The following is a 27,392-nucleotide window of genomic DNA, read 5'->3' on the forward strand; positions in this document are numbered from 1 at the left end:
AATTCTTTTTCCTCCAGTTGTGCAAACAACAAGCTCTGCTAAATCTGATTATTTTCTGCAGGCTGTACTATAAATAGTTCGCTTTGGTGATATAATAGGACTTCTTCATGCTCCTCACAAAGAGCCAGTTGTTGAGTAAAATGGGCTTTGAAACACAGAGATAACGATCAAGAGCTACAGCTTATTAATAGATTTATGTGCTTTCATTCAGCTTAAAAACCCCATACTTCCCAAGATCAGACAAAATATATTAGCTATGGAAACAAGCCAAAAAAAGTATTTAATCTTTATGAAAGAGATTAAAAAAAATAAAACCAGTGAGTGATTCGGTTGAAGGATGGGACAAAGGGGGGAAAGTGACTCCAGTCAATTAACACTGCGTGCCTCTTCCTTACGCCCCACAACCAGCCACAGCATATCGGCGGGCTGGAGAGGTCCTCTCAAGTTCATTAATCCATGCCTCCTCCTCAAGGCAGGCTCTGCTGGACTTCTGGGGTGCCTGCAGATGTTTAATTGGACATGGCACGTCTTTCGGTGGACATGGCACGTCTTTCGGTGGACATGGCACGTCTTTCGGTGGACATGGCACAACCTCCCCAGGCAAGCTGTGGTACTGCTTCACTGTCCTTCTGCATCTGAAAGTTGGTCCATCCTTTCTAGAATTCCAGTCTAGTACTCATTTTCCCCATCTGGAAACGTGGAGAACACAAAGATAAAAGGCTGCTGCAAAGCAAGACAGAGTAATGTGAAAACTGTTACACACTCCCTCACAACTCTCCCTGAAGCTGGTAATCTCAAATCATACCCACTTCAAGCTCCATAAATAAATGAACCCCATGAGTATGAAAATGTGTATATACATTTTACACACACATGCTATTTATGCAGGGGAATATTTTAAATCATATTTCACTCTTTTGTTCAGATATTAAAAACCAGCAGTGTGGTACAGTAAATTCTTTCATTGTTTTGTCTAAACCGATGGACGCTCTCCGTTTCAGACAATTATACCAGCCACAGGAACACAGCATGCTTCTTGGCTTGGCAATAGCATTTTGGAAAGAACATGACACAAATAGTTTTGGTTCAGTGTTTGTTCAATGACTAATAGCCTAGCTGAAGTAAACTGCATTACTTGTGGAGTAAGGAAGTACTGAAGCATAGGTGACCCATCAGATCCAGGTCTTTTCTTTCTCTCGCTAGCATTTCACTCACATTTAACCTCTATTTGTACATTTATAGGCAGTTTTTAAACTGAGTCTCACCACTAAATTCTCATACATATGAAACAGTCAGGGTTTCCAGGAGGCTACAGCATCTGATCACTCTCACGTTAGAGTACAAACCTTAAATGTCAAAAAGGATCCCAAGCAGCTGCTCAGCTTCTAGGAATGGCAACACAGGATCAACACAGGTTCCTGCAGTATGGAAAGTGAACTACTGGTGACTGAAAAAAGGTTAATGTAATCGGGCTGATACCTAAGAAACGCCTGCTTGGGTTGCTTTATATGGTTAATCGGTTGCAATGGTGTTGCATTAATATGTCAGCTTCTACCAAAACTCTCAAATCTTCCCCCAGACAGCTGTTCAAGGACACCGACCTGCTTTATCAATCTCAAGAATCTAACCAGCTGCTCATTCATCGGAGAAAGTAGCGTGAGATTAAGTATTAGTTCAATTAATTTATGAATTTTAAAATTATATACTATCTTTCTGTTTTAGAGACATGCTTGGTATCCATCTGCCTGTATTAGAATGATGTGTGCTTCCTTCAGGAATACAGCCACAGCAGGAAAACACCTTTGGCACTGCAGACCTGTTTCTGGTTAATTCTCTCTGGTCCTTCAAAATCTGCATCAGCTGCTGGTTTCCGGTAGAGCACAAATTCAGTTATAGCGAAGATGGAGACTGCACAGAGCTTTGCCTCTTCTTCACCTTAGACAACTGCCCATGATCTCAAGCAAGCCCTCAGCAATCCAGCGCACAAAGGAAGGAGTGGTTGAATGAAGAGCCGTCCACAAGGTAGGCGTCCCTGGGCAAAGGCAAGCAGAGCTGTTTACAACACAGGCCAGTCATCCTCCTCGAAGGGGCACATCACAGCCGGCCAAGGTATGTACGCCGTTCACGAATATTCAGATTCTTGAGCCAGCTCTAATATTCTCATTCACAAATGCTGTCTGTGACCTCCAGTTTTCTAGGACTCTTCTCTGTAATGGCTAGCATCTACTAGTCACACTTCTATCTCTAATTAGCCTTATTCTAGCAAGATTACATAGGAGTTTATATACATTGCATGTATAAATACAGTGCATTCACAGGCAAAGCCTGCAGTACTTTCGAAACCCCAAACAGTAGGGACTGTTGTTGAGTATCTTCCAAACAACATAAGCTACCAAAAGCACATCAAACCCATCTTCTAGTTTCCACATTTGCTTCCTATATTATTTAAATCACAATCACTGTCCTATCTTTCCAGGCACCTGACTGGTTATGCCTAGTATATATTTAAATACTGTTTAAAGTGCAACCCAAATATCTTTTACGTAAAATAAACAGTATGCTAAGGACAGATTGCATGTGCTTTCTCTCTAACAATACAAAGTATATTCCTTTAATCATACAGGTCCAACCTAAATACATGATCAGTATTATCATAATGAGGTACTCCATAAGTGCATGAAAAATAAAACATACACTGACCTAAACCAGTGTCAGTCAGGAGAATCTCAAACCAGGATACACTTTTTTTTTTAAAGCTGAAAATGAAGCATTTTGAACCCAGTTCACTACTATCCCACATATGAACCAGATTTTTTTTTTACTGCTCTTGACAGCCAGCAAAATCATTGCTGAAATAAGGATGCCTTAAACCATAAATGCACCTCTAGCTCTTGATCAAGCATAATGGGATTTAGGCCTACCATGAAAGGAGCAAACTCCTCCGAATTCCTGTTCTTACAGTGCCAGTTCTGACCACCTAATCCCCAGTTCTCCCTGTATCAACCAGAATGGTGGCACGTTTCCACCATTAATCTTTCCATGTTCAGTACAGCCATCTATATGAAGCGAACACACCCGAATTGCAGGCAGATAATTTCTAAGAGATAACACAATGCTCCAGGGGAAAGATGTTGCACTAGTACAAATTTTAACTTGTCATTGCACATGAATTTCAAAGGCTTGAACGTTCCCAAAAGACAAGACTCCAAGAAGAGGGACATACCCTGGAGCAACCACAACTGCATGACATTTTCTCAGTGGAGAAAGAGAAGTAATAATGGCACTTCTTGATACACAGCATGGGTGAGGCGGACATTGGAACACTGGACAGTTCTACGTTAAACGGAAAGGATGAGAAGCTCATGGACAATGCAGAAATTTGACAGCCAGAGATAAAAAATAGGTATTGAGGGACTCACCCTTTAGTTGAATGCAAGGACAGAGAGGTGATGGCTTCAATTATGTTTTAAAGATGAAAATACCAGGTGCAAAAAGCATTTTTAAATTAAAGGAAACAGTATAATTAAAAACAGAAACACGGAATTAAAGTAGATAAAATTAAATCAGGGAGAAGAAGATAAATTTAACCATGTGGCTGATTATTCTACCATCTTTAAAAAAAAAAAAAAAAAAGCATCAGGCTATGAGAAACCAAGGTTTTTACTGAAATAACTGCAACAATCCTATGGTAAATACTGTCCAGGAGATCTGTCCAGATTAATAACCTCTCTGGTTTATAAAGCAAAACACTTAAGAACCTCCATGTCTCTTAAACAGATTTACAGTGATGGGGAGATTCCCTGACTATTGTTGGATCCAAAGTTCACAGTTTCTTGGATTTAGCAAAAAGACAATTTATAAAGCCTTTTAAAAGGCAATAAACCGAACTCCTTCAGGATCAAAGGTAAAAATTAATTTCTTTGCTTAAGTAATGAACTACTTACATAAATGGTGGGTTTGCAAGATAAAAATCAAGAGGAGATGATGTATCCTGGTTAGCAACAAGCATTCTGTTGGGAACCAAGACGACTATATAGAGAAGAATCAATAATTTCCTTAATGTAGGTTCTAGTTCCTTAAGTTATTTAACTAAACTAACTTTTTAAAGAATAGTAGGGTACTGGTGTGGCCTCAAGGTGCTTGTTATGTGAATGCATACCACTTGATCTGTGTTGAACCATGGCTAGTTTACCAAAACATATTAAACCTGGTCCTAAGGATTCTGAGAAAAGGCAATATTCACAATATTTAACTTAGTAAGAATATCCTTCCAAGATTCCCCTTTGTACATTGGTGTGGCAAGAGGTTTCCTTGCAGAGTGACTTAGAGGCACCTAAATCAGGCATTCTCAATGCCCCACCGATGACCATCTGTACCTCCTCCTGGCTACCAAAGCAACCCAAGAATACAAAGCCGAAGTCAAACCTTTGAAAAAAAAAAGTTGTGTGTAATCCTTCAAGAATCATAGAAGAAAAATTTGTTGTGCCCTTGTAAAGGTAAGTTTCTAGACAAAATACCTTACCCTTGATCTTCTAAGCAGTCACAAATACAAGATGTCAGAAAGCAAAAAACCCACAGTTCTTACGTTAAATAAAAGACAGGCAGCCTCATTGTATGCAAAAATTCTTATATAGACAACATCCAGGGTTACACAATAACCGCTTGCTGGTGATTTCTGCACAAATATGTTCTCGCTGGAGTTTATAACACACCACACTTGAAGTGTCCTTCGGTCAGTATTTCTACTTTCATAAACTTCTCAATAATTAACACGGATTTAGCAAGTTCTGGTTTTTGTGTTCATCAATGAACATACATTGGTACGGTGTCCCAATTTGAAAAAGTCCTTTTTTCAAATGAAAAAAGGGATAAAAGAAGTTTCTTTAAAAAATAACATAAATCAATGAAACAGTCGTCCTCTTCCACGTCTGCTCGTGAGATGACTAGCAGGACGCCTAAGAGCTTTTCTCTCTTGACGATGTTGTTTCTCAGCTTCGTGTTGCTTCTTTTGCTGCTCTGACTGGAATATTAAAACAAAAATAGACTCAGGTTCTTGTAAACTTACATATAATCTCATTGTTCAAGTACCTATATATCAAGTAAGAAATCCAACAGGGAAATCTGGAAATTTTACTGTAAATAGTCTCATTCTATCTTGCTTTATACCATACCTGTTGATTCCGGGTATCCCCAGGCATTGTCATTCCAAGTAATTCAGAGCAAACATTTACGCCAAAGACATTGAAAAACAGTGAATAAAATAATGTATTTCAGTCTATTTTTAGACATTGGTTTTCAGCTGAAATTACACTGCAGAATTATGTCTTAATGCCCTTAAGAAGGTAGAGCACAATTTGAGGCTATTTAGTATCTACTATGGTTAACTAGTATTACCACATTTAGTATTTGTACAAATGCATTTTAAAAAGACAGAACAATTAGTTAAATTTGCTGAAACATACAGGTTTTTTAAGAAGTGGTCTTAGAGGTTCTTTAAGGTGTTTGATATGCTGTATGCAATTCTAGAAAGACTTTCCACTGAAGATAATTTAAAATCTCTGCTCCTGTGGCACATGCTCTATTGTTTCCCCCTCTTCATCAAAAACATGCTGAAAAGGTTTCATTTAAGGCTTGTCTTCAAACTATGCATAAGCTGGAACTAGAAGACTTGAACAACCCAAGCTCAGGCAACAGCCCATGCTATAAAATACTCCAGCGATTTCAACAGCAACACAGGATAAGTGCATTAACAGTGCGACAGAATGACTGTGCATGCAGCCATATCCCCATTGCATCTAATCCTGTAATCAGCAGCATTCATACATCAACCATCTCTTCCTGAATCTCCCATTAAAGTACCATTTAAACTTGAGCTAGAGATCTGCATGCATAGACAGCATTTTGGCTGAGGTGAGATATGAACCAATTTACCAAATGCAGCAATAAGCCCATAGCAGTATCATGGTAATAAAAGCTAGCAGTCTTCAGACATTGTTGAAATTTATTGACTCCCGTTTCCACTGCAAGCGGGGAAACAAGAAACCCACTATGTGAAAGTGTAAGGAGTTTCTCTCTGTCTCCTGTCTTTGTCTGAAACAGTTTTGAGAAATCTTACTTAATATAATGTTGACTGCTACCACTAGTATACTGAAATTGAATGGTCTTGATTTGCATTTGAAGCTTTGTTGGTCTTCTTTTTTTTAAAAAAAGTCCTCTAAACCTTCCTAGTAGTGTAAGTTCTTAGGTATTTTAGAAACCCTGCTATTTTGTTATATCTATTTGCTACGATAAAGCATGCTGAAATTGAAGAACAGGATGCCACACTGTAGGAACCATAATTAAAATCCCCTGAAAACTAAACTGTGAAATATCAGTGACAAACAAGTTCATTGCTGGATCTGTCAGTGGTTGCTGGGCATTTGGGAGGCTGCTAACACACCACAACTCTAGCAGCCAATTTCAGTCTCCATTCCACTAACTTCTAAGGTTGAGCGATACCAATCCCATGGAAGCACAATTCTCTCCCCCAGTAAATGACAGAATGGCAGGGGTTGGAAGGGACCTTGGGATATCATCCAGTCCAACCCCCCTGCTAAAGCAGGGTCACCTAGAGCAGGTTGCACAGGACATCGTCCAGGTGGGTTCTGAATATCTCCAAAGAAGGAGACTCCACAACCCCCCTGGGCAGCCTGGTCCAAGTGCTCTGTCACCCTCAAGGTAAAGAAGTTCTTCCTCATATTCAGCTGAAACCTCTTATGCTTCAGTTTGTGCCCATTGCCCCTTGTCCTGTCAATGGGCACCACTGAGAAGAGTCTGGCTCCGTCCTCGTGACATCCACCCTTAAGGTATTTGTATTTATGAGATCCCCTCTCAGTCTTCTCTTCTTCAGGCTGAACAAGCCCAGCTTCCTCAGCCTTTCCTCGCAGGGGAGATGCTCCAGTCCCCTCATCATCTTTGTTGCCTTCCTCTGGACTCTCCCTAGGAGTTCCTCATCCTTCTTGAACTGGGGAGCCCAGAACTGGATGCAGTACTCCAGATGCAGTCTCACGAGGGCAGAGTAGAGGGGGAGGATAACCTCCCTCGACCTCCTGGCCACAATCCTCTTAATGTACCCCAGGATGCCATTGGCCTTCTTGGCAACAAGGGCACACTGCTGGCTCATAGTGAGCTTGTCGACCACCAGGACTTCCAGATCCCTCTTGGCAGAGCTGCTTTCCAGCAGGTCAGCCCCCAGTCTGTACTGGGCCAAGTATGGTGTGTTACAAGAAATCTTTCTACCTATTCCTAAATACATCTGCACTTTAAGGCAAGGGCGTCAGAAAGCAGAAGTTGATGATCAGAGTAACACTAAAATCCCTTTTTTGGCTTTCCAACTTCATCTCTTCATCCTCTGAAAAGGAGTGTCAAGACACAGCACACCACATAGCGTGACTTCTTCCTGGCTCTCCCTGCTCCATTCCCTGGGACATCAGAATATATACACAGGGTCTGTTTATTTAAAAGAAGACTTTTAAGTCTTACTTTGCTATTCTGTTGATAGGAGAAAAGATCTCCGCTGCAGATGTATTACTTTTCTTTTAATTAGACTTTTAAAAATCTTTTTAATGCAAATGCGCACAATGTACCTATTTCAATAAAGCAATACCAGTTAATAGAAAAAATCCTACGTTAGCAGGAACATAATTTAAAAAAACTCAAAGCTATAGCATAGCTGATGTAAAAATGGCATTCTGAACCACTGCCCTATCTGTCTTCTTCCACCTTACCCTCAAATCTTCACAAGACTGTTAGCAAAAGGGGATAGTTCATTGTTCACCACCAGCTGCAAGAAACCTTGTGCTTTGCGCTAAGTGAAAGCTACTATAAAAAAGACTGTGCTTTCGAAGTCCTGCAAAGCCCATTTAATTAGCTGCAAGACACTACCGTATCAGTTACAGCAGCTGGTAAAACCCCCAGAACGGTTATCCTATGCAGCACTGCAGAGGAATCTGTGACTTATTCCACAATCAACATATTTTAAATTCCAGCAATACAGGAATTAAAAACAGATGAAAAAGGACATCTGCAAACAGACAATAATCAGGCAAAACAAGAAAGGTAGAAATAGACCAATACATTTGTTTTTTTAAAAAATTTTTCAGGCATACCCAATGTGACAATCAAGTAACTACTTAGCCATTCTTGTGACAGCAGTTTTACCAGTGAGAATAATATTTGACCACTGGTAAGGAGAAATGTATTACAGCAAAGTGGCTTACTTGAAGAAAACCAGTTTTAACTGAAGTACATTTTGTCAGCTCAAGTATCAGTTAATACAGGTCTTCAGCTTTTATGTGTCCTTTCCTCAGTTCTAAAGCAATTTTCTAGCAAAAAATCTCTTAAGTGTTCTACAGCAGTAGCAGATGCACACATGCTTTTAACTCTGCCCATGGTATAAAGTAATCACCTGTCTGCAATCTACAAAATTCCTTAGGATGGGAAATAAAGACCCTTCGGGAAAGGTAGATAGGCAGCAGTTCACTACACACTTCAAATATTATTTGGCAAGTAGAACAGGACCAGAGCTCATTCTTGTGATCTGTGTTACACAAGTTCAATGACAAAAGTGGTTAGGAGCTCTGGTTTTTTTCATGTCGAGTCCTAGGAACATTATCAACCAAGAGAAAGCCTGTCACCTACAGCATCCTGATCGCATCTGGACCTGCAGACCAAGATTTGATCAGTCCTGGCACAGAAAGTCAGGTAAGGTCACAAGCTTCTCATTCTGTGTCTGCAAATAAACTATTAAAAGATGGAAGCCAGCATTTTCCACCGGAACACAAGATTTTATGAGTGCTGCCTGAATTATAAGGGTATAAACACACAGAGTACTACCGGAGGCTTTCATTCTCTTGGCAAGAAGCAGAAGAGTTGGCAGCTTATAAAGAAATGAAGAGGGACATTTGTTTGACGGTTTTAAAGTTCCTGTTCTTTCATGCAAAAACTAAAGTTACTTGTGTATTATCTTAAAAAATTATATATATAGCTCACCTTCTTTAATTTGAATGTTGCCTGTTTGCTGCCTACTGTGGTATCAGACACATCGAGCGTGCCAAGTTTTTCTTCAAGCTTTAAACGATCTCCAAGAGTTTTCCTGCAGAGAATAATTAACATTAGTCCCTGTTCTTGCCATCTTTTTACTATAATAAAGGCTGATAATGCAGTCAAAACTAATCTCAATTTCTCTGAAACCTTGAAATGCCATAACTCTGAAAAATAAACATTCAGTAAACAGAGAAGAAACACAAGTTCAAATCATTCCCTCCAGATATTGCTTTCAGTAGAAACATTTTTAAAGTTTACATAAAGTTCACTGTTTTTTCTGCTAAAAAGCAACAGGACTCTAGTTGAGAAAGAAACCACACCCTTCTATTGCTATAGTTTTCTATGAAATGTTAGAAAAAGTCAGGAATATTCAGCTGCAGTAATAGATACATACACAAATAAAAAAAATTAAGGCTAGATATATCCAGTTTTCTTGAAATCTTATAGTTTCTGAATTGGAAACACTTTTGAGGGAAGGCAATAATCTTGACTATACGTCAGAATGAATTCATCACTGAATGAAATCACTTCACTGATAGAGACAAACTACTTAGTCCAAATACAAATGACTGTTTGGACGCTGCGCCCCTAACAGTCTAACGCAAATAGTTTTCTAAATAAAAGAACAATGCAAACAAGTGAACGTGATAAATAACCGGAGAGGAGCTCCACATGAGCACACGCCTTCGAGAGCATGGTGCTCGTCCATTAGTGTCTGTACACAAGCTGGTATAGAGCCTCTCTCTTGGACACCAAACTCTAGCATTTCTGCGGAGGAGGAAGCTGTTGTGGCCGACCCACACTGCTTTCAGCTCCCCCGCCCCAAACCAAGAGACATGCATGGAAGTGCCCCAGTTGCTCCAGGTTGTGATCTGAGATTTAATATCACCCTTGCCGACTTCAGTAAGTTGGGCTGTAAACTGGAGCAGCTGAGGAGTGGAAATACACCTTGTTCCCACATAGCCTCCAGCACAGGGTGAAGCAGGCAGGCAGGGACGGTGCTGGCTTCAGCCAGCCGCCCTACGGGCACCCCTGAGTCCTAACACAGCTCGTCCTTCTTCTAGAATGTGAGTAGTGCCACCTGAGAACACGACATGGCTTCTACGATCGGACAAACTCGCTCTGCAGTGCACTTAGAAAACATTCACCTAACTATAAATGAAATTAGTTTCTGCAATTTGAGATATTGCTGCTAGTGTCCTGATAGATCTCTCTGAAGAGGTCTAAGAGACATTTTTTGCACAAGTGTTAAAGTGGAAAATAAGTCACCATGAAAATACAGGCGATTAGCAGTCACCAAAGTCAATGGCATTTCTATGGATGAAGGGCTCATGGATTGTGGCCTACGCATGAAGTCTCTGAAGTTCGCTGAATTTTGGTTAATGAGCCATTTTATGTAACAAAGACTTTTCAGATTAACAATGAAAAATTACTGTCAAGAATTACTTTATTTCTCATGACTAGGTACTTTGATTGTATTTTTTTCTGCAGTATATTTTTCATTGAGTACATGTAAAAACTTGTTCCATCTGTGCGAATCGGGAAGACAAGCTAAGCCTTAGAGCTAACTATGGCAGAAGATCAGTCACCGACATTGTGGTGGGATTTCTACATTCAAGTGAAGTCCCATTTTTCTCTCCTTTGAAAGTGAACTGGAGAAATATGGCTACTACCCAGCAATTATTTAGCATGACTGCCTAGATACTGCTTCTGTCAGGAGAAAAATTAAAGTGAGGAGATACTAGCAACACGCTGTGGGGTTGCAATTTTACTGAATAACTGCAGGTATGGCTAGATTCATCTGAAAAGGTGCAGACCTCAAATGACAGTGAATTGCACACACTGATACACAAACACAACAGCTGGGTTGTTTGGTTTGTTTTTTTTTTTAAATCACCCTCAACAACTTGATTCAAGGGATACACTAACGGTGTTATTAAAAGCAACTTGCCCTGCCCTACTGTAAAAAACAAACAAAAAAATGGCCCAGGCACTTCTTTTTTCTTCATTATAAAGAGAACGTTTTTTCAGGACTTTTCCTGCTGTTTTACTTTAGCAATACCTAGGAATGTCAATTATGCTTTTGTTGGCTTTCTTGGCCACCCCTGAAGACATATACTTTGACTGTCATACTTTATAAAAAGTATGACTACAGTAGTTTTTAATTTTGACATGCTCTAACTTCAATAACAAAGCTTTAAAAGGGACATCAAGAAAATCAAGACAGCTCTTAGCACACTGACAAAACCCCTTTCCTTTTATGGATTCCTTTTAAGTTACCATGTAAGGAACTTATGCAGTAAGTAAAAAAAGCAAAGTTTTGCAGGTTTTCACGTGTAACTGTAAGTGTGAAAAAGGGGAAAATGAAATGTAGATGGATTTGAGACAAAGCGATTTTTTACAACCATGAGTAAACTTTGCAGCTTTCCTGCACAAAGAAATGTGTAGACTGTTGGTCTATGAAGAAATTTATAGTACGCACCACAGCTTTAGAAGCTGGGCTTGGAGCCGTGCTGAGTCAGGAACATGTCAAAAGAAACACCCAGTTTTATATAAGTCATAAACTGTTTCCTCAGGTAGAACATTATACGATTAGAGAAAAAAAGAACACCTAGCCATTAAGTGCATAGTGAAGGTATTAAGGTACTTAATTATATTGGTCACAGACCATCATTCCATAACTTGGATAAATCAAATCAAAGACAAGCATGCCAGCCTCACCAGATTGTACATGCCACTACAGTCTTTCCAATTTTCAGTACATTACTTGAATTAATTATTTTTATGCTGACTACTTATCACTGAATAAGGCCAGCAGAGAACAGATTTAGATATTTTCTTCATAAAATTCTAATATGTAAGAATGCTTATTAACCAAACAAGTTAGCTTCACAACACAGACTAAGCCATTATGATTACAGAATTGTATCAGCTATAAGAAGCAGATACCAGCTGTTAGTTTTTAAATTTCTTCTAACAATTTGAGGTATATCGAACTCCATACGAAGAACAATGCTTGGATGAGCACAAATGGGATCAGTGCGTATGGAGCTTATTGCTTAGAGAAAAATAAAAATAAAAAATTCATGGAAAGACAATTTAATGACAGTAACTCAGAAAAACATGAAGGATGTAGTGCTGTCATATCCATTTTTTTGGTCATCCTATTCTATCCTTAGTTTTTTCTCTTTTTTTTTTTTTAAAAAAACATTTTACATTACATCCCATCTGTGCACCTACAACAACAGAGGGTATCTATCCTAAGCCACCCTAATTATGCATCACACCTTGCAAAATATTCTGCAGAGAATTAGCAGCAAATCTTAAGACAGCTTTTCTTTTCCCTAAAAGCAGTCTTTTAGAACAGTCTTTCCATGGTTTATGTCATTGCTGACACTCCTCCATCCACTGGACAGGTCTGTGGTGTTTGCTTTCTTTTTTCCCAAGCTGAAGCAATGATTTTTCTCCCTCTGTACACCAGATGAAAGAATTTACTTCGTCCTGTGTCACGCTGTACTGATGTTTTTCTAAATGTTTCTCTTCCTTACACCTGTCTTGGCTTATTTACTTAACTTTCAGTATCCTTGTTCACATTTAAGCCTTCCATATTTTGAACAAAACGAAATGTTAATACTTCAGATTGAGTGTCCTTGAGAATTTCCTTTAGAGGTCAGCAGCTGAATTTGTGTAAAAGAACAGTATGTGAGTAGGCTGCAGTCATGCTGCCTTTTAGGGAAGTATTTCAATGGCAATGAGAATACAGTGACATTTGGCCACTGTCTTGGGCTCCTTTCAAGTTACTTGCTAACATGACTACAAATCCAAGTACAATGTAAAAAATAGCCTTAACCTACAATACTCTGTCAGTGTCCAGTGTGGATTTTCTCCTGACAAAGAAGAGAAACTGACAAATGTAAAAAGTTGCTTCATCTTCTGGGAGAAAGAAAGAAAAATAATCAGAAGAAAGTTGATGGAGAAATCTAAGAAAGCTGGAGTCCAAAATGAGCGGGTATATTGATATAAAGAACAAAAAAAATCCCTGTATGAAAATACTTGCTGATAAAAAACAGCTAAGGAAAACATGGGAATCGGTTCTGCAGAACTGCTATAAATCCCAATTTATAAAAACCGCTACTTCTATTTAAAAGGTATTACAGGTACAACATGGAAATCATAGACTTCTAGACTACTGTATAAACACTGTCTCAGTAACACTTTAAAACCATTTTACGTGATAATTCCAGTTAAAAACTTGACATTTAAGGGACCGGCTGAATTTTTAATCAAATGTTTCTTTACATCTCTCCAGAAAATTTCCGTCATGAAGCAACTAGGCTGTAGAGTCAGTCATTAGTGACATAAAGAAACAGCCCCATTATATATATTATTCACTTCCTTTTCTTTGACTGTATCATTTCATTCTAAGTAAAAACATAATGGCAATTACGAGATCCATCTAGCCCAGCAACTTGTTTCCAACATTAGTCAAAATTCTGCTCTGCATCCAGTGTGCTGTAAGAACTTTGAAGCTATTGACTTTCAAGATTTTAATACTAGTGTCTGCGCTCCAAATAATAAAAGGCTATTAAATCTCATCTTCTGCAGGGCTCAACTCACCTCTGAAAAAAAAAAAAACCAACAGTGAGCTTTGCAGGCATTAAGCACCTCAAAGCCAAATCTGATGTGGTCTTTATACAGTACCCAATTACTTCAATTGATCATCAATTTAAGGAAATCCAAATTAAAAAAAAAAAAAATTAAAAATTGCTTTTTTTTGTATTGCAAAAAGAAAAACAGAAATAGTGAGACCTGAACATATAAGCAGTTTTTTGAGTGTTTCTGGATGCAATAAAAATACCCAGACAAAACAATTTTTCTTTTACCACCTTGATCCTACCCTCAAAATAGTGACCAGTCATGCAACATTCTACATCCTTTTAGAGGGTCAGATGAAGAACATCCAGACAATCAACCTCACACTGGCACTGGTTGAGAAACATAACCAGTCTCACAGACATCAGCGTTGTTATTTGTGAGAGCAGCAGTTCACCAACACCGAGTAATGGATCCCCAACTCCAGCTCAGAATATTAATTTCTTACTCATCTCATTTGCATTGTGTCTCTGCCATGCTTTAAATATTATATTTGTTTAACTACAAAACAAAGCTTTCAACAACTATGTCACTTTAAGTTATATCCCTGAATAGCCAAATCTGGCTTTACTAGTAAGTGCTTCCAAGCCAAAATGCCACTGGCCTGCAGTGTACAGAAATACTTGAGAATTGTCCACCCCCAGCTATTAAAATAGGAACATTAATCTTACTTCATTAATTTTTGTTTTTTGGCAGAGTCTTTGAAGCTTCTGAATTCCTCTCCTTCTTTAATCTCAAAAAACTGAGGTTTCAGTAATGTTTGCTGATCCTCCTTGAACCTTTCCTGCCGCTTTACTTTTTCCTCTTGGCGCAGAAGCTTGCGCTGTTTCCTGACCTCTTCAACCCAGCCTTTTTCATCATCTGAACTCTCAGAACTTTCTGCATCACTTGCTTTTCCTTCTGGTTCTTCCTCCTCTTCCTGCAGACAAAAATAGTACAAAATAAGAAATCATCAACTAATTTGCTTTTCAAACCATTCCTGCAATTAGAGGACGTGACAGCTTTTACACAGATACAGTTGAAGAGAACTAAAATTTGAACAAAAGCCATAACAGCAAATGAACAGAAGATGTTATAAAAATGTTTCCACCCACATATCTTATGCTTTTAAAACCTATATTCATGTAGACACAATATTGTTCACATCTAAAAACTAGGATAAGATTACAAATTACACTTAATTACTGTAGCTGATAAGACATTCTTGCATTGCCTCCATCTTTCCTTCTTTCTAGGGTGAAAAATCTGAATGCTTGAAACAGAGAAAAAAAACCTATGGATTTTTCCTAATTCAAATGGAAAATGCTTTACCTGTTCTCGTGCTTCCAGTTCCTCTAAGATCTTTAGTTTCCTCTTTCTTTTCTCACTTATTTTAGAAACAAGTGGGTTAAGTAGCCTAAATTCTTCACTCTGCTCATCCACCTGGAAATCTGGATTCTCAAACATGACCTTAAAACGATCATCTTTGAGAAGGCTAGGCAGATTCTGGAAAAGAAGCAAAGCGTGAGTGAGTTATAAAATTCTGAAGCAGACATTGGTAAAGTAACACCTTTTTAATTAAACAAAACTCAAAACCAGCATGGGAAATGCCGGTTGCTTTATCCTTTCATATCATAAAAAAAAATAATCAAGATTTATGCTTATTATATTTTGTTACTTTCACAAAGATCAAATAAATATCATTCTAAGCTACCTGTAAGCAAGACAGGGTTTTTTATGCACTTTATAGACACCTTAAATACACAATTACTAATATTTTTGAATGAACGTTTCTCATACATTTAGCCAGCTTGTCTGGAGACGTGTTGCTATCTACTGACTAATCAGCAGTACCTCCAAGGCAAATACCCTGCCTGACGGGGATGATTCTACAACATGTACAACAAATTATCAGGGTAAACATGTCTTTATGCAATGCTACTACTGTTTTACTGTAAATACATAAGTGTTTCTATACATCTTGTAACACTTTTTCTTCACTGCCTTTGCAAATGGAACGTAAAAGGCAGTTTCATTCACGACAAAGGAAAGTGAATTCAGTGTAAATTATGCTACTGTTGAATTAGGAACAGTTCAAGCTATAATTTCAGCTTATGTGAATACCTGTTGTCTTAATTTAAAAATCATTGAATACCTAGCTTTTTATTATACAAAGCTGATATTTCAACATTGCCAAACTTAAACCAGCACATTCATCCCACCCCAGCATTCAATTTTTATTGTTACCTAAGAAGTGGGAAGGGGGGGAGGAGGGAATGATACAGGGAACAAGAAGTGTAAATGTCAAACACGCAAACTGTTGCAAACGTGTGACCTGCAGTTACACAGGCAAAAATCAAATCCCAAAGCCTAAAATAAATTGCTCTTCATAAGACACTAATGCCATTTCAGGAAAATAATCAGGACATCCATTTTTATGTATACTCTTTTTAGTCCACTTAATAACACAATCTATATGTACTCCTAAACAAATCAGCCCCCATTTGTTGAACTCATATTTCCATTGTAACACTGACTTAGACCGTTGCATTTAAGGTTTTGCCAACGCCTACTTTTTCAGTAGTTCATGCTTCCTACTAACTGTAACACACAGGATTTCACTAGATGCCACGTGAAGCTAACACCTGTCTTTCATGAATGCTATATTCTTGTGAGAGTAAGCACCTATGAAGTGCTACCTATAGAAAGCCCCCCCCCCGATACTACACATTAACTCATTTTTTCCTTTAGACTTCACTTATGATAAAAATTGGATTATTTCCAATATCAGGAAGAATTCCTGTTGCATAAGAGCAAACCATTTTGGCTATTTTATAAAATGTAGTTAACTGTGTTCACAAAGAAAGGCAATTGTGTCCTCAGTTTTACAGACAACATCTATTTTGTTATGGTCACCACCAAAATACCAACAAATGCAAACAACAGGTCTTTTTAGGACAACTTTGCTATGACCCTGCATTTAGCTAGCTTCTGGAGACCTACAAAGCCTATATCATCTTCAAAGGGAGTATGTCATCATTTTAAGCTTTAAGTTACTACATGGCCTTTTTGGTGCTGCAGCTACAGTGAAGTCCACCTTAAAGCCACCTGCTAAAATCAGTTATTTATGAGAAGCAGAAACAATGGAATTTTGAATCTGTTTGGCCAGATAATGAAACAACCCACAAAACCCCAACAACAAAAAAATCAATACTGTAAGCATTACTATCTCTGTGGTCCCAGTTAGAGAATTCTCCAAAACAAAAGCTCACCTTTTGTTTCCTTTTTCTAATAACTTGTTGCTCTTCTTCTTCTTCAATCAGTTTGAGTGCAAGCTCTTTATTGACTTTTGGAAGTTTCTAAAGAGAGGAAAGCAATTCATCAGTAAATTACTCTTTTACACATGCAAAAACCTACATGCTTTATGTTCGTTAAGTGTGATAAAGAGGTAATTCTTATTCATTCTTATAACTCTTGTTGAAAATCTCCTTGACTGGTTCCAAGTATTTCTAGGTCCTAGTAAAGCAACAGTGCTTGGAGAAAATGTAAGCAGAACTTCTGTATCTTTTTTTTTCTTGTAATGAATCACCTTTAGTACTTTAAAAGCAATTATTTCTCCTTCTATGTTGAGCAAATTCAATCTAGAAAGCTACTACTTATAAACACAATGCTATTTTTATATATCTCTTTCCAGAGTATTATGTTTTATTGGTTTAAGTCATTTAGTTTAATGACAGAAGTAGAAACTGCAAATTTCACCAGTGGATTATCTGCTCAAGTGGCAAATGTGATGAGAGCTGCTCTTTTACAGTTTGGTATCAGTCTTTCTCATCTGTGTGAATTGCATACATGGATATTTTACAGTTCCATTCAAAAAGTTCTATAAATTACTTTGCATCTCTGATGATAAACAGAATGAAATCCTGTCATTACATCTCTGAGATACACTGATGAATGCATTACTCTTTATGAACAGTTTTCCCAGAAGCATACTAACTGTCCACAGGATTTACCTTTAGTTGAACTCTCTGTGCACGTGTTTCTTCTATCTTCTGCCTTATTTTCTCCCTTCTGTATTCTTCATAGGCAAAGGGGTTGGCCATCATTTTTGCCTTTGAACAGGCAGAAGGAAGTAAAAAGAAAAAAACATTAATACAGGACACAGTCTTTTATTTGGAGAAAAAACCCAAACCAAACAAATAAAAAATACCCTCCAAAACCCCCACAAAAAACCCAACAAAAACCCAACACACATATTTTATTAAGAGTAAAAATTCACAAGGATCGGCCTTAGGTACCTTATGATAGAGTCTTATGTCCATGAAAAATCCATGCATATACGCTCTCAGCAATGATGATCCAATGAGATGAGCAAGGCCTGGGAAAAAAGTTACAGGAGATTTCAAAGAGCTTTCATATATAAAGAACTCCTGTTCCAAGCTAGCCACTTCACTTATCCAATTCAAGACAAACAAACACTGCCAACCCAACACATCAATTTTAACAGTCACATCCACTACATCAAGACTAAGTAAAACCGCAAGAAAAAAAAAAAAAATCAGTTTGGCCAGCAAGAAATTTGAGCTTCTTTAGAGCAACAAAATCCATTTTTCTTGTCATAATACATTTTACTGAGTACTTTTTAAAAATGCCCACATGCACTATGGTCCATAAAATTTTGCAAAGAAAAATTCAAGAGGATTTTTTTGAAAGTCCATAGATGTTTGACAATCACTTTTTTTAATGTGGTATAGAGATGTTTTTAATTAAAGAATTTTGCCTTGGGTCACTATCTTTGAAGAATCAACATGTTGAAAAAAAATACAGTACCACATCAGGTCATAAAACTGTCACCCTAGGCCCTAACCTAAGTACGAATGAAAATACTTAAAGAGTTCTCTGATTTTCCTTCCACGTATCTTCACAAAATTCCAAGACTGAGAAAAGGAAAAGCTTTTTATACCAAAATATCCTCTACAGACCCCCAAATCTTTAGTAATTAAGAATTAACAAACAACTTCTAAGACTAAATGGCAAAAAGTGAGAAACCACTGTGCATCTCAGAAAACAAAGTCAACTCTCAAAATTATTTTAACTGTTTCCAGGAAACAATCTTCCTGCATATTCCAAAATGAGAGTACTCCAGCTCATGGCTAGTAACATAAAGAAACCCTGCCATATGAAGTACAAAACATCCCCTAAGCTGGTTCTTCATTTGAAAGCTTGCATTTACGGGGGAATTGGACTAAGTTATAGTGAATTCAAAGTAGAGTAAGTATTCCTAGTCAAGTTTCTGTGTAGATAATACTACACTGCCTTACTCCCTTATGATTGGGATAGGGGTCTGCAGGCTACATTCAGACTATCTGCTCTAGAAGACGAATGCTGAAGATGCAGGGGCTTTGGATGACCTCCTCCTTGTACGGCCTCCTGCCAGGCCAAACTGAACTCCCATATACAGGGGTAAATTAAATAAAACCGGAGCAAAACATTGCAAACAAAACACAACGGGCAGAAAAAGGACTAACTACCTCAGAAGAAACATGCCAGTTCCTTGAAACTGTGTTTCTATTAGCCCTAGAATGATTTGTATTTTCTGGAAATTACTACATTCTGTTAGGGTAGCCTTTGGCAGGTGAATTTTTTTCCACTTTTGCTGTGAGTTCCAACATACTGTTTGAGCACCTCAAAACTATTTTGAAAATGACACCAACCTCTCTTCCTATGCCTTCCACTTAAGTGTCTGAAAGCAGACATGACAGATTCTTAGACACATTAAATCAGCAAATATCAGTCGTCTTCTTGGGATAAAAATCTGAGAAAAACAAATATCTACTGTTGCACTGGTTGGGAACCAAAGAACATAAAGCCATCAGTCTGGTATATTAATAACTAAGAGGGCTGGATGAAACTACTGCCAGTGAATTTCTAATAGTCCTTGTATGTCACATCCGAACTACAAAACTTACATGTGTAAACGATCAAATACTGAACAAAAAAGTTGGCTAAAGAGGAGATTCAATTGTTTTACCTAAATTTTCAAGGTCTTTTCTGGTAACAAATTTGTAATCATCATAAACTGTGCTCTCTGGATTCTCTTCCAGTTCTTCAGTCAAGTTGTCCAAGAAGGAACACCATTTTGGGGCAGGTCCTAAAACCTGTGGATAATATAGAAAGTTGTAACGCATGTTTTTAAAGAAAAACACTACAGTTAGGCTCTTAGCTACTGTGCTGTAATGGAGTAACACATGAATCCCTCTGAAATCAAACAGACCTTAACTTAAGAGCAAGAGCAGTTAGAGAACACAATGAAACCTATTGCTTGCATTACCAATAAGGAGTACTATAGATTATGTAAGCGTTATTTTACTTTAGGTCATTTATTTGAGACCAACAATCTAGAGGTTTCAAGTGGTCCCAGTCTGATTGATTAACTTATTAAAAGCTCAGAACCAACATTATAAATAAAATTATGAACTAATGGCACTAGATAGCAACTGTCGGATCTTGAATTCATGAGGTTCACTACGCAATCATGTTAAATCCTATTCTGCCCTACTCATTTTAATTAAAACCCAGACTGTATGAACAGATAATGGGAAACTTTAAAAAACTTGCATAGTTCCACCATGAGGCAAAGGATTTATTTGAACAATATTATGTTGCACTATCAATGTACTTTTCCATATAAGCTTCCTCCAATTTCCCAAGTTAACAATTAGCTTCCTTAATTTTTCCCTCCCGCTGTTCTGATTGAAATTCCTCTCTACCCTGATGCATGCAGCCATGCCCAACTGTTCCAGTATTTTTATTTTAGTAGGTGAGTTAGCTGAATGGAAAAATCCAACACTACATTTTTCTCTCTAGAGCAAATCAGCTGACATTTTATAACATAAAGTGGCCAGTTAATTCCTAGAGTGGGACCTTTAATAAGGCTTCTGATTTGTTTGCTAAAAATTCATGTCAAAAACTCCACAGTCAACCTAACCATAGGAATGGTTGTGATTCAAAACCAACATTTCAACATCCTATTTGATTATGGAAAGAAGTAGAAGTGATTTTATATATATAAAATATAGTTTGTTTTAACATGATTGTGTGGTAACAGTATGAGATAATGCTGTTCACTTAAAGGAAATGTGTTACTACTCATTGAAAATTCTTCTTCTGAAGACAAGTATACACAAAAAATTGTAAAACTGTATTCTAGACCATAATATTCCAATATTCTAGACTGTAACACTCCAGGCATTAACATTGTATTCTAGACCACTATTGTCTCTGTACCAAGTATGATTTATCTTCATAAGATTTCAGCCCTAGCTGAGAACCTTAACATGCCAAATGAAAAACTGCACTTTTTTTACAGTGCCGCACATCTTATTCCAATTAGTATGAGCTTCCAAGGGAAGACCTAAGTCCCTAACAGGAAAGACGTTGCCTACTTAATGAATTAACCAAACCCCCGTATCTGCTCCCGCGATATTCAGCTTAAACACTATGTAACATTCGAATTGATTTCTTGTCAACATTGTACATGTGTTTGTCTCCATCTAGGTTTTTAATTTTTCAGTTATTTCCTCCAAAACCACTTTTTCAAATCTAAGCACCAAACTTTTATATTAATAAGAAAGCAGCCTAGATATATTAAATGTAGCACTGGTTTTCATGCCATTCAAGAAATCAGTTATCAGTGCTTCATTACTAGATCATCAAAACATGACTGGGGTGGAAGAATCTTCTCTGAAGTTTACCCATATTTTTGGTTTGGGCAAAACCATTTGTCCTTCTTATAAAAAAGAAGTTGCTTACTAACTAAACAAAACTTCTCTTGTAATAAAATTTAAGTACAAGTTTCTCTGCTGAAGATTATTAGCAATGAGATTAGCGAATCCTTGAGTCGTGTCCGTTCCTTTAAATAAGAAGTTCCCCTTCATTCCACCTTGCTGACTCATCATGTAAAGATCTCTATCACTTCACTAAACCTTTTTCATCACGTCCATGTCTACACCACTATCTTCTCAAGCCTTACAAAGTGCATGTTACTCATTAGAACTCAGACCACTCCAACCAGTTAGGCTAATCCCCCGATGGGATCTTGACTGGTGTAAAGCTTTGAATGAATAACTGAAGCAGAAGCCTCATAAATAAGGGGAAACAGTATCTGCTCTTCAGCTGTAGCTCCATTCACTGTTCCAAGTATGCCTGTACTCAAAACCTGATATTGAGTCCTTTCACTGCATGTAATCTCTGCCATGAAACACAAAGCCAAAAGACGCAATTATTCATTATAATCCGTGGAGCGAGTTGGATGATCAGATCATAGAAAACAAGGTGACTAAAATGAGATAATTAACGGAAAAAAGTAATGGCAGAATACCAGGAAAAAATAGGAAGTCCAACTGTTATTGAAATTTCACATGTAAACTGTCAAAAAGGAAAACCCTACAGAGATGTTTGTGTAAGTTTTATTGCCTTGTTTCCCTCTATCCCACCCTACTGAAACTGCTTGCCTACCTATTCTAGGACACCTTAAGAGCTTTGCTTTGTATATTAAACCAGAACATTTTCTAAAGCTTAGGAAGAAATTTTAAAATAGAGAAGGCAAACCATACCAGTCACAATGACAAAAACATAAACAAGAAACGTCCTTCTCTTGACATAGTAATTCTTCACAGAATTTAATTGCTGCTGCATTTTAACTGCAGAGTTTAATGCTCCTCTGTCATCCACTGCCAAACAACAGACATCCCAGGATGGTGCCAAGAGCACTCCAAAATGGCAGGCTCTGCCACTCTGGTGCTCAGGTACAAATGCCACAGTTCAGAGGGCTGGTCTGCACCGGGCCACCAAGGCTGAGACGGATGGGTGGAACCTGTCCGTCCCCCCCAGGGCACGGGTCTCCACACAGCGGGCACGCAGCAGCATAGGTGAGAGCCCTCGGGACCCCTCGGAGCTCCCGCCACCCAGCACTGGCACCACCTCAGCTGGTGCACAAGTCCTTGCCAAAACTAGCAAAACAGCCACGAAGCTGTGGAGGTTGGGCAGGCTAATTAATATACTTGTCAATTTAGATTGGGAATGTACAATTCTACCATATCGAAGGCAGAAAAATGCATTGGAATTCACAGCAAGAATAAGAAAATGTTATTGAGGTAGGTAATCGCATGTGACCAAACTGACAGATCTCACCCAAAGGCTGGGTGGGCTGCGCCCTGCTCTCCTTCCCTTCCACCACTCTCCTCTTTAACTGACTGGAAATAGCACCCATGCGGTACCCAAAATGCAGTTATCCCCCATCATGTCCCACCACCATGTTGCAAGACAATGGCAGCTGGGTCACGCTGGGCAGGGGACGAGGAGCACGGTGCTCTCCTCCCTGCGGGTGAGCAGACTTCCCACAGGGGGCTTCCCACTGCAATACAAGGTAATGCAGAGATCTTGCCATTGCCTTTCGTGTCTAACACCAAGCCACAAGAAGTAAAGATGGGAACTTTATTATTAGCACCGTGCCATCTAATGCCAAATTTTTGTTAGTACACATTAGAATGTCTTTTTTTTTTTTTTAAACTTTAGAAACAGAAAACACAAAATATGATGAGTAATCTAGCACGCAACCGAGCAGATACAAGTGCAAGGCCAAACTGTTCAAGGAAAGGAAGAGAAAAATGTTGACAGAAAAATATTTTTTAAATATTGTAAAATAATGTCAAAACCCACAGTTCTTTGTATTTTGTTTTGCAGGATGTTTAACTTAATAGCCTTGTAGCACCAGAAATCTTACACGGTACAGCTCTGCAATGCTCCGTACTTAGGACCATGCCTAATTCCTGAGCACTTCTGTAGAAAATATCACCCTGTCATCGGTCTGTAATTCCCCTGAAATTAATGAACCCTAGGACAGAGTAGGTATTATTCCCAACCCACAACAGATGTTCCTTATCTTCAATCTGGAACACCAGACAGCACTTGTACACTTTTAAACGCTACTCAACAATTTGACATCCAGCTCCGCAGAGCCCTCAGAGCCACAGAAAGACTGGATCTAATCCTAACTAGTACTAAACATGCTCAAGAACTTAAAAGAATCCCAGGATGTGTAGAAGTTTCCGGAGTCAGATGTCATGAGATTTAAATTAAATGACTTTGCATGCACATACAGATGAGTATTGTTAAGCATCTGTTTGAAGGTTTCAGGGACCAATTCTACACAAGTGAACTGAACAGTTGCTCTTCTCTTCTCAGGGAGTTAAAATGGGTTCCAAAATCCATTTTTCATTATGTTAAAACAGTAAATCCCCGGAAGATTTCCTACAAGGCAGTGACAAACCATTCAGCTGTAAATAAGATGTCAAAATATATTAAGATTCAAGCAGCTGAAACTCCTCCTAACCTTCATTGATGTATTTTAGCAATCAAAAGCATGTAAGATGTTCACAGACAGCATAAATCAGATTTGAAAATAATTAACTAGAATTTGCAAAGTTTAAATTGCCCAAAATCTGCCTAGAAGACTAACTTAATGTACATGGACATCATTCAATGAAACATTTTGAGAGGCTTTGGAAAGCACAAGTATTAGCTGCCACAGCTGCACAAGACAGCAACATGAAGTTTCACAAAAACTTCAGTTTCACAAAAATTAACTGTAATGCTGTGTCATGCCATAGCAAAATAATAGTTAATAAGACTTAAGTATAAAAATATATCATAACTCTGTTCTTTCATAATGTATTTTAAAAGTAAAACTTTCTTTCAAAAAAATCTTCAAGTTGATTGTTGTGGTATCTTCTATGAATTTCAGTCAGACTGTAAGACCTTTACCAGGTAGCAAAAATGTATAAATACAGTTAAATCAGCCACTGCCATCCTATCTGAACAATGTCAACTACAACAAAAATAGTGTCTCTAAGGATTTCAACAGAGCTCTGGGTACAGTGTATTGTATAAGATTACTAGTCAGGATGAGAATTTTAATAACTGTAAGGCAAGATAGGAACTGGCTAACAAGAAAGTTTATGCTGAAAGGGGAATTACTGCACAGAAGCTCAAGCACTGTCCTATTAAATATTTTCATTAATGACTGCCACATACAGTAGGAAAACGCCAATAAAATCTGCTGATGACAAGCTCTCATAAAAGAAGGGTGAAAAATCTCTCAGGGAAAAAAGCTACCTTGAAAACAAATACTGGAAATGGGATGAAATGTCTAGCCAATCACTATCAGCTGTAAGGAACAGAATAGGTAAAAATTATACTATCTGATCACGAGACCAAAAAATAGTCAAATAAGGCCATTGTATTAGTATGGGATAGGAATAATGCCTCAGTGTACATCTTGTACAACCCCAGGCAATAGTATAGCACATTTGTGAACGCAAACTGTAGCAAGTACAGTGAAAGGCTGCTAGGATGATTTTTTGAAACAGAAACGCTTGCACAAGAATACATACAAAGTTATCACAGTGATACTGTAAACTAGAAAAGTTAGCTAAGCATCAGAGGAACGTGCGCCTTGAACAGCCTTTTAGTGGAGACAACGAGGAAGAAACAAACAACTAATTTTCAGATGAAATGTGACTTATTCATGGGAAAGATTATACAATCTGATTGCCTGTGATAAGATGGGACTGGATTCCATGATCCAAGGATCTATTCCTCTGTACATGTTTAAAAAAAAACTAAGCAAACAAAACACAACCCAAACTTAAAGTACTTCAATATAGAGAGATTCTTTCCTACATGATAATTTCTTTAAATTAAATATATTTTATATGTATGACTCAATGACTTCACATACATATTTACCTGTAGGAGACAAAAATAATTTTTTGGAGGAGACAATAAGAAAAAAAAATATCTTAATTTTGGTGGTTTTTTTTTTTTTAATAAAATGGCACAACAAAAAGCATTTTCGACTTTTAACAGGACGCATTTGCTGGAGAAAGCAAATGCACATCTATGTCCTAGCTTCAATCATGCCATTTAACAGAAAGGAGATTACAGAAGGTCTTAATGAGGGAGGGGAAAAAAAAAAAAAAAAAAGGGTGATCCCCAGGGTGTGGGCAGTGATTGAAACGTGCAATTGCGTTTTAAACATAATTAGCTCCCTAATTGCATAGCCAAGTTTAATTAATGCAATTACATGAGTAATTAATTACTATTCATTTTAAGAGTGCTGTTTTCAATGTTTTGTTCTCTAATTTTAAGAATTAGACAGATCTCAATATGTAATAACTTTGAAAAGTTTCCATCTATATGCATTGAAAAGGCAACAGAAAAAAGGATACCTTGTTAACAGTCAAGGTTACATCAGTTGCAACCGGTAACTCTCAAAAATCAGACGGATTATTTCTAGCTTGTAGGCATGAAGAGCTGTGGCTCTCCATTCTTGTTTCTATGCTTTTGGGCTTCAGTCATACCCAGACCAAGAACTTCAGGGAGCCCAGGAGATCAGGTCGTTGTGGGAAGGAGCCTTGGGATCACAGTACCTTGTTATGTTTCTATCTACTATGTTTCCATATACAGTGTCCCCTTAGCAATCAACGTGCTCAGAACAGTTTGTGATGCTGAATTTTATTCTGCCATTCTTTTCTAATCTGCTTTCTCCCTACGAATGTTCTACAACTGACTCCAACTGTGCCCTGTTAATCTCATGAGTAAACCCATTTAATGTACTGAATAAATTCTTTAATTCTGTAAATTAAGTGGATTTGGGGAATAAACTCCAAACAAATCTCCTACATATTTTCATTTTTCATAATTTCATGCTTTCATTCACCCTACATTATATGGTGTGAATTTGATGCTTTTACAGCCATCGAGTAGCTCATCAGAGTACAGCTATGACCAAGAGAGACCGAATAGCACATTTTTTCTTTTCGGCATACTACTACTGACAGCAGCACTGTGTTTGGTTTTAAGCCCACACGCTCATAAATTTCACTGAACTATACAACGAATTGGCTCTTTCTTTCATCCTAACTCCAGCACATCCAGACATTTTTGGCAGATTCATTAATCTGAGAGGTTGGTTTTCCTACCTTTCACTATGCTATTGAAGCTGCCAAATCAACAATTTGGAGGTTTTACTCCTTAGAGAGCATGTTAAAGGAAATGTTGCTTTCAAGATCTTCCCAGTGTTAAACAAAAAACGCTGCAGGAACTTGCACACATCTTCTAGGAATGAGATACTAAATCTTTCTGCCCTGGTAGTTATCAGATAGTAAGTACTTCTTTTTCTAATCCTAAGCAAGTTTGGCTTTATAGTGGTTGGGGGTTTTTTTGGTTTTGTTTTTTTTTTTAAAATCTCATGTTCTCTGATCTGACAGGTATTACAGTCAGTTAACCAGTCACAGGTCTGCTCTCACTGTGTCTTCTTGGTGAAGCCACCTTCCTTCAAAGGAGGCAACAGTTCTGTTGCTCATAATGCTGGGAAAAAAATGCCCTCCAAGATAGGAACAGCAAATAATTTTTCAGCAAAGAAAGTTACTCCTTAAAACTGTAAGTAAGATTAGCAGAACAGTTCTCTTCCTCACAAGATAGGAAGACAAAGGGACACTTTTCACAAGTCATCTGCAACTCACCAGCACTGGCATTAAGAGTAAGGAGTCTGATGCTTTCACCAATATCCCTATCATGTTCTGACATACATAAAAGATAAATGCTCGTCACTA

At 37.9% G+C, this 27,392-nt stretch overlaps 1 protein-coding gene across 1 annotated transcript in view; it reads right to left on the reverse strand.

Annotated features, from left to right (window-relative positions):
- Positions 1-320: 320 nt before the first annotated feature.
- The window catches only part of NOL10 (nucleolar protein 10), a 58,683-nt gene continuing 31,611 nt past the window's right edge, over positions 321-27,392 (reverse strand). Inside the window, exons 14-23 of the mRNA XM_009639790.2 lie at positions 19,748-19,874; positions 18,015-18,094; positions 17,730-17,828; positions 16,989-17,075; positions 15,049-15,222; positions 14,409-14,656; positions 9,031-9,133; positions 3,224-5,020; positions 1,333-2,032; positions 321-689 (exon numbers count right to left, since the gene is read on the reverse strand). Coding sequence (XP_009638085.2) covers positions 4,901-5,020; positions 9,031-9,133; positions 14,409-14,656; positions 15,049-15,222; positions 16,989-17,075; positions 17,730-17,828; positions 18,015-18,094; positions 19,748-19,874 — 1,038 coding nt within the window. The 3' untranslated portion in view covers positions 321-689; positions 1,333-2,032; positions 3,224-4,900. The remainder of the gene's footprint in view (positions 690-1,332; positions 2,033-3,223; positions 5,021-9,030; positions 9,134-14,408; positions 14,657-15,048; positions 15,223-16,988; positions 17,076-17,729; positions 17,829-18,014; positions 18,095-19,747; positions 19,875-27,392) is intronic.

This window comes from Egretta garzetta, unplaced genomic scaffold (assembly GCF_000687185.1).
Source record: "Egretta garzetta isolate BGI_Z169 unplaced genomic scaffold, ASM68718v1 scaffold15, whole genome shotgun sequence".
NCBI classification, from domain to species: domain Eukaryota; kingdom Metazoa; phylum Chordata; class Aves; order Pelecaniformes; family Ardeidae; genus Egretta; species Egretta garzetta.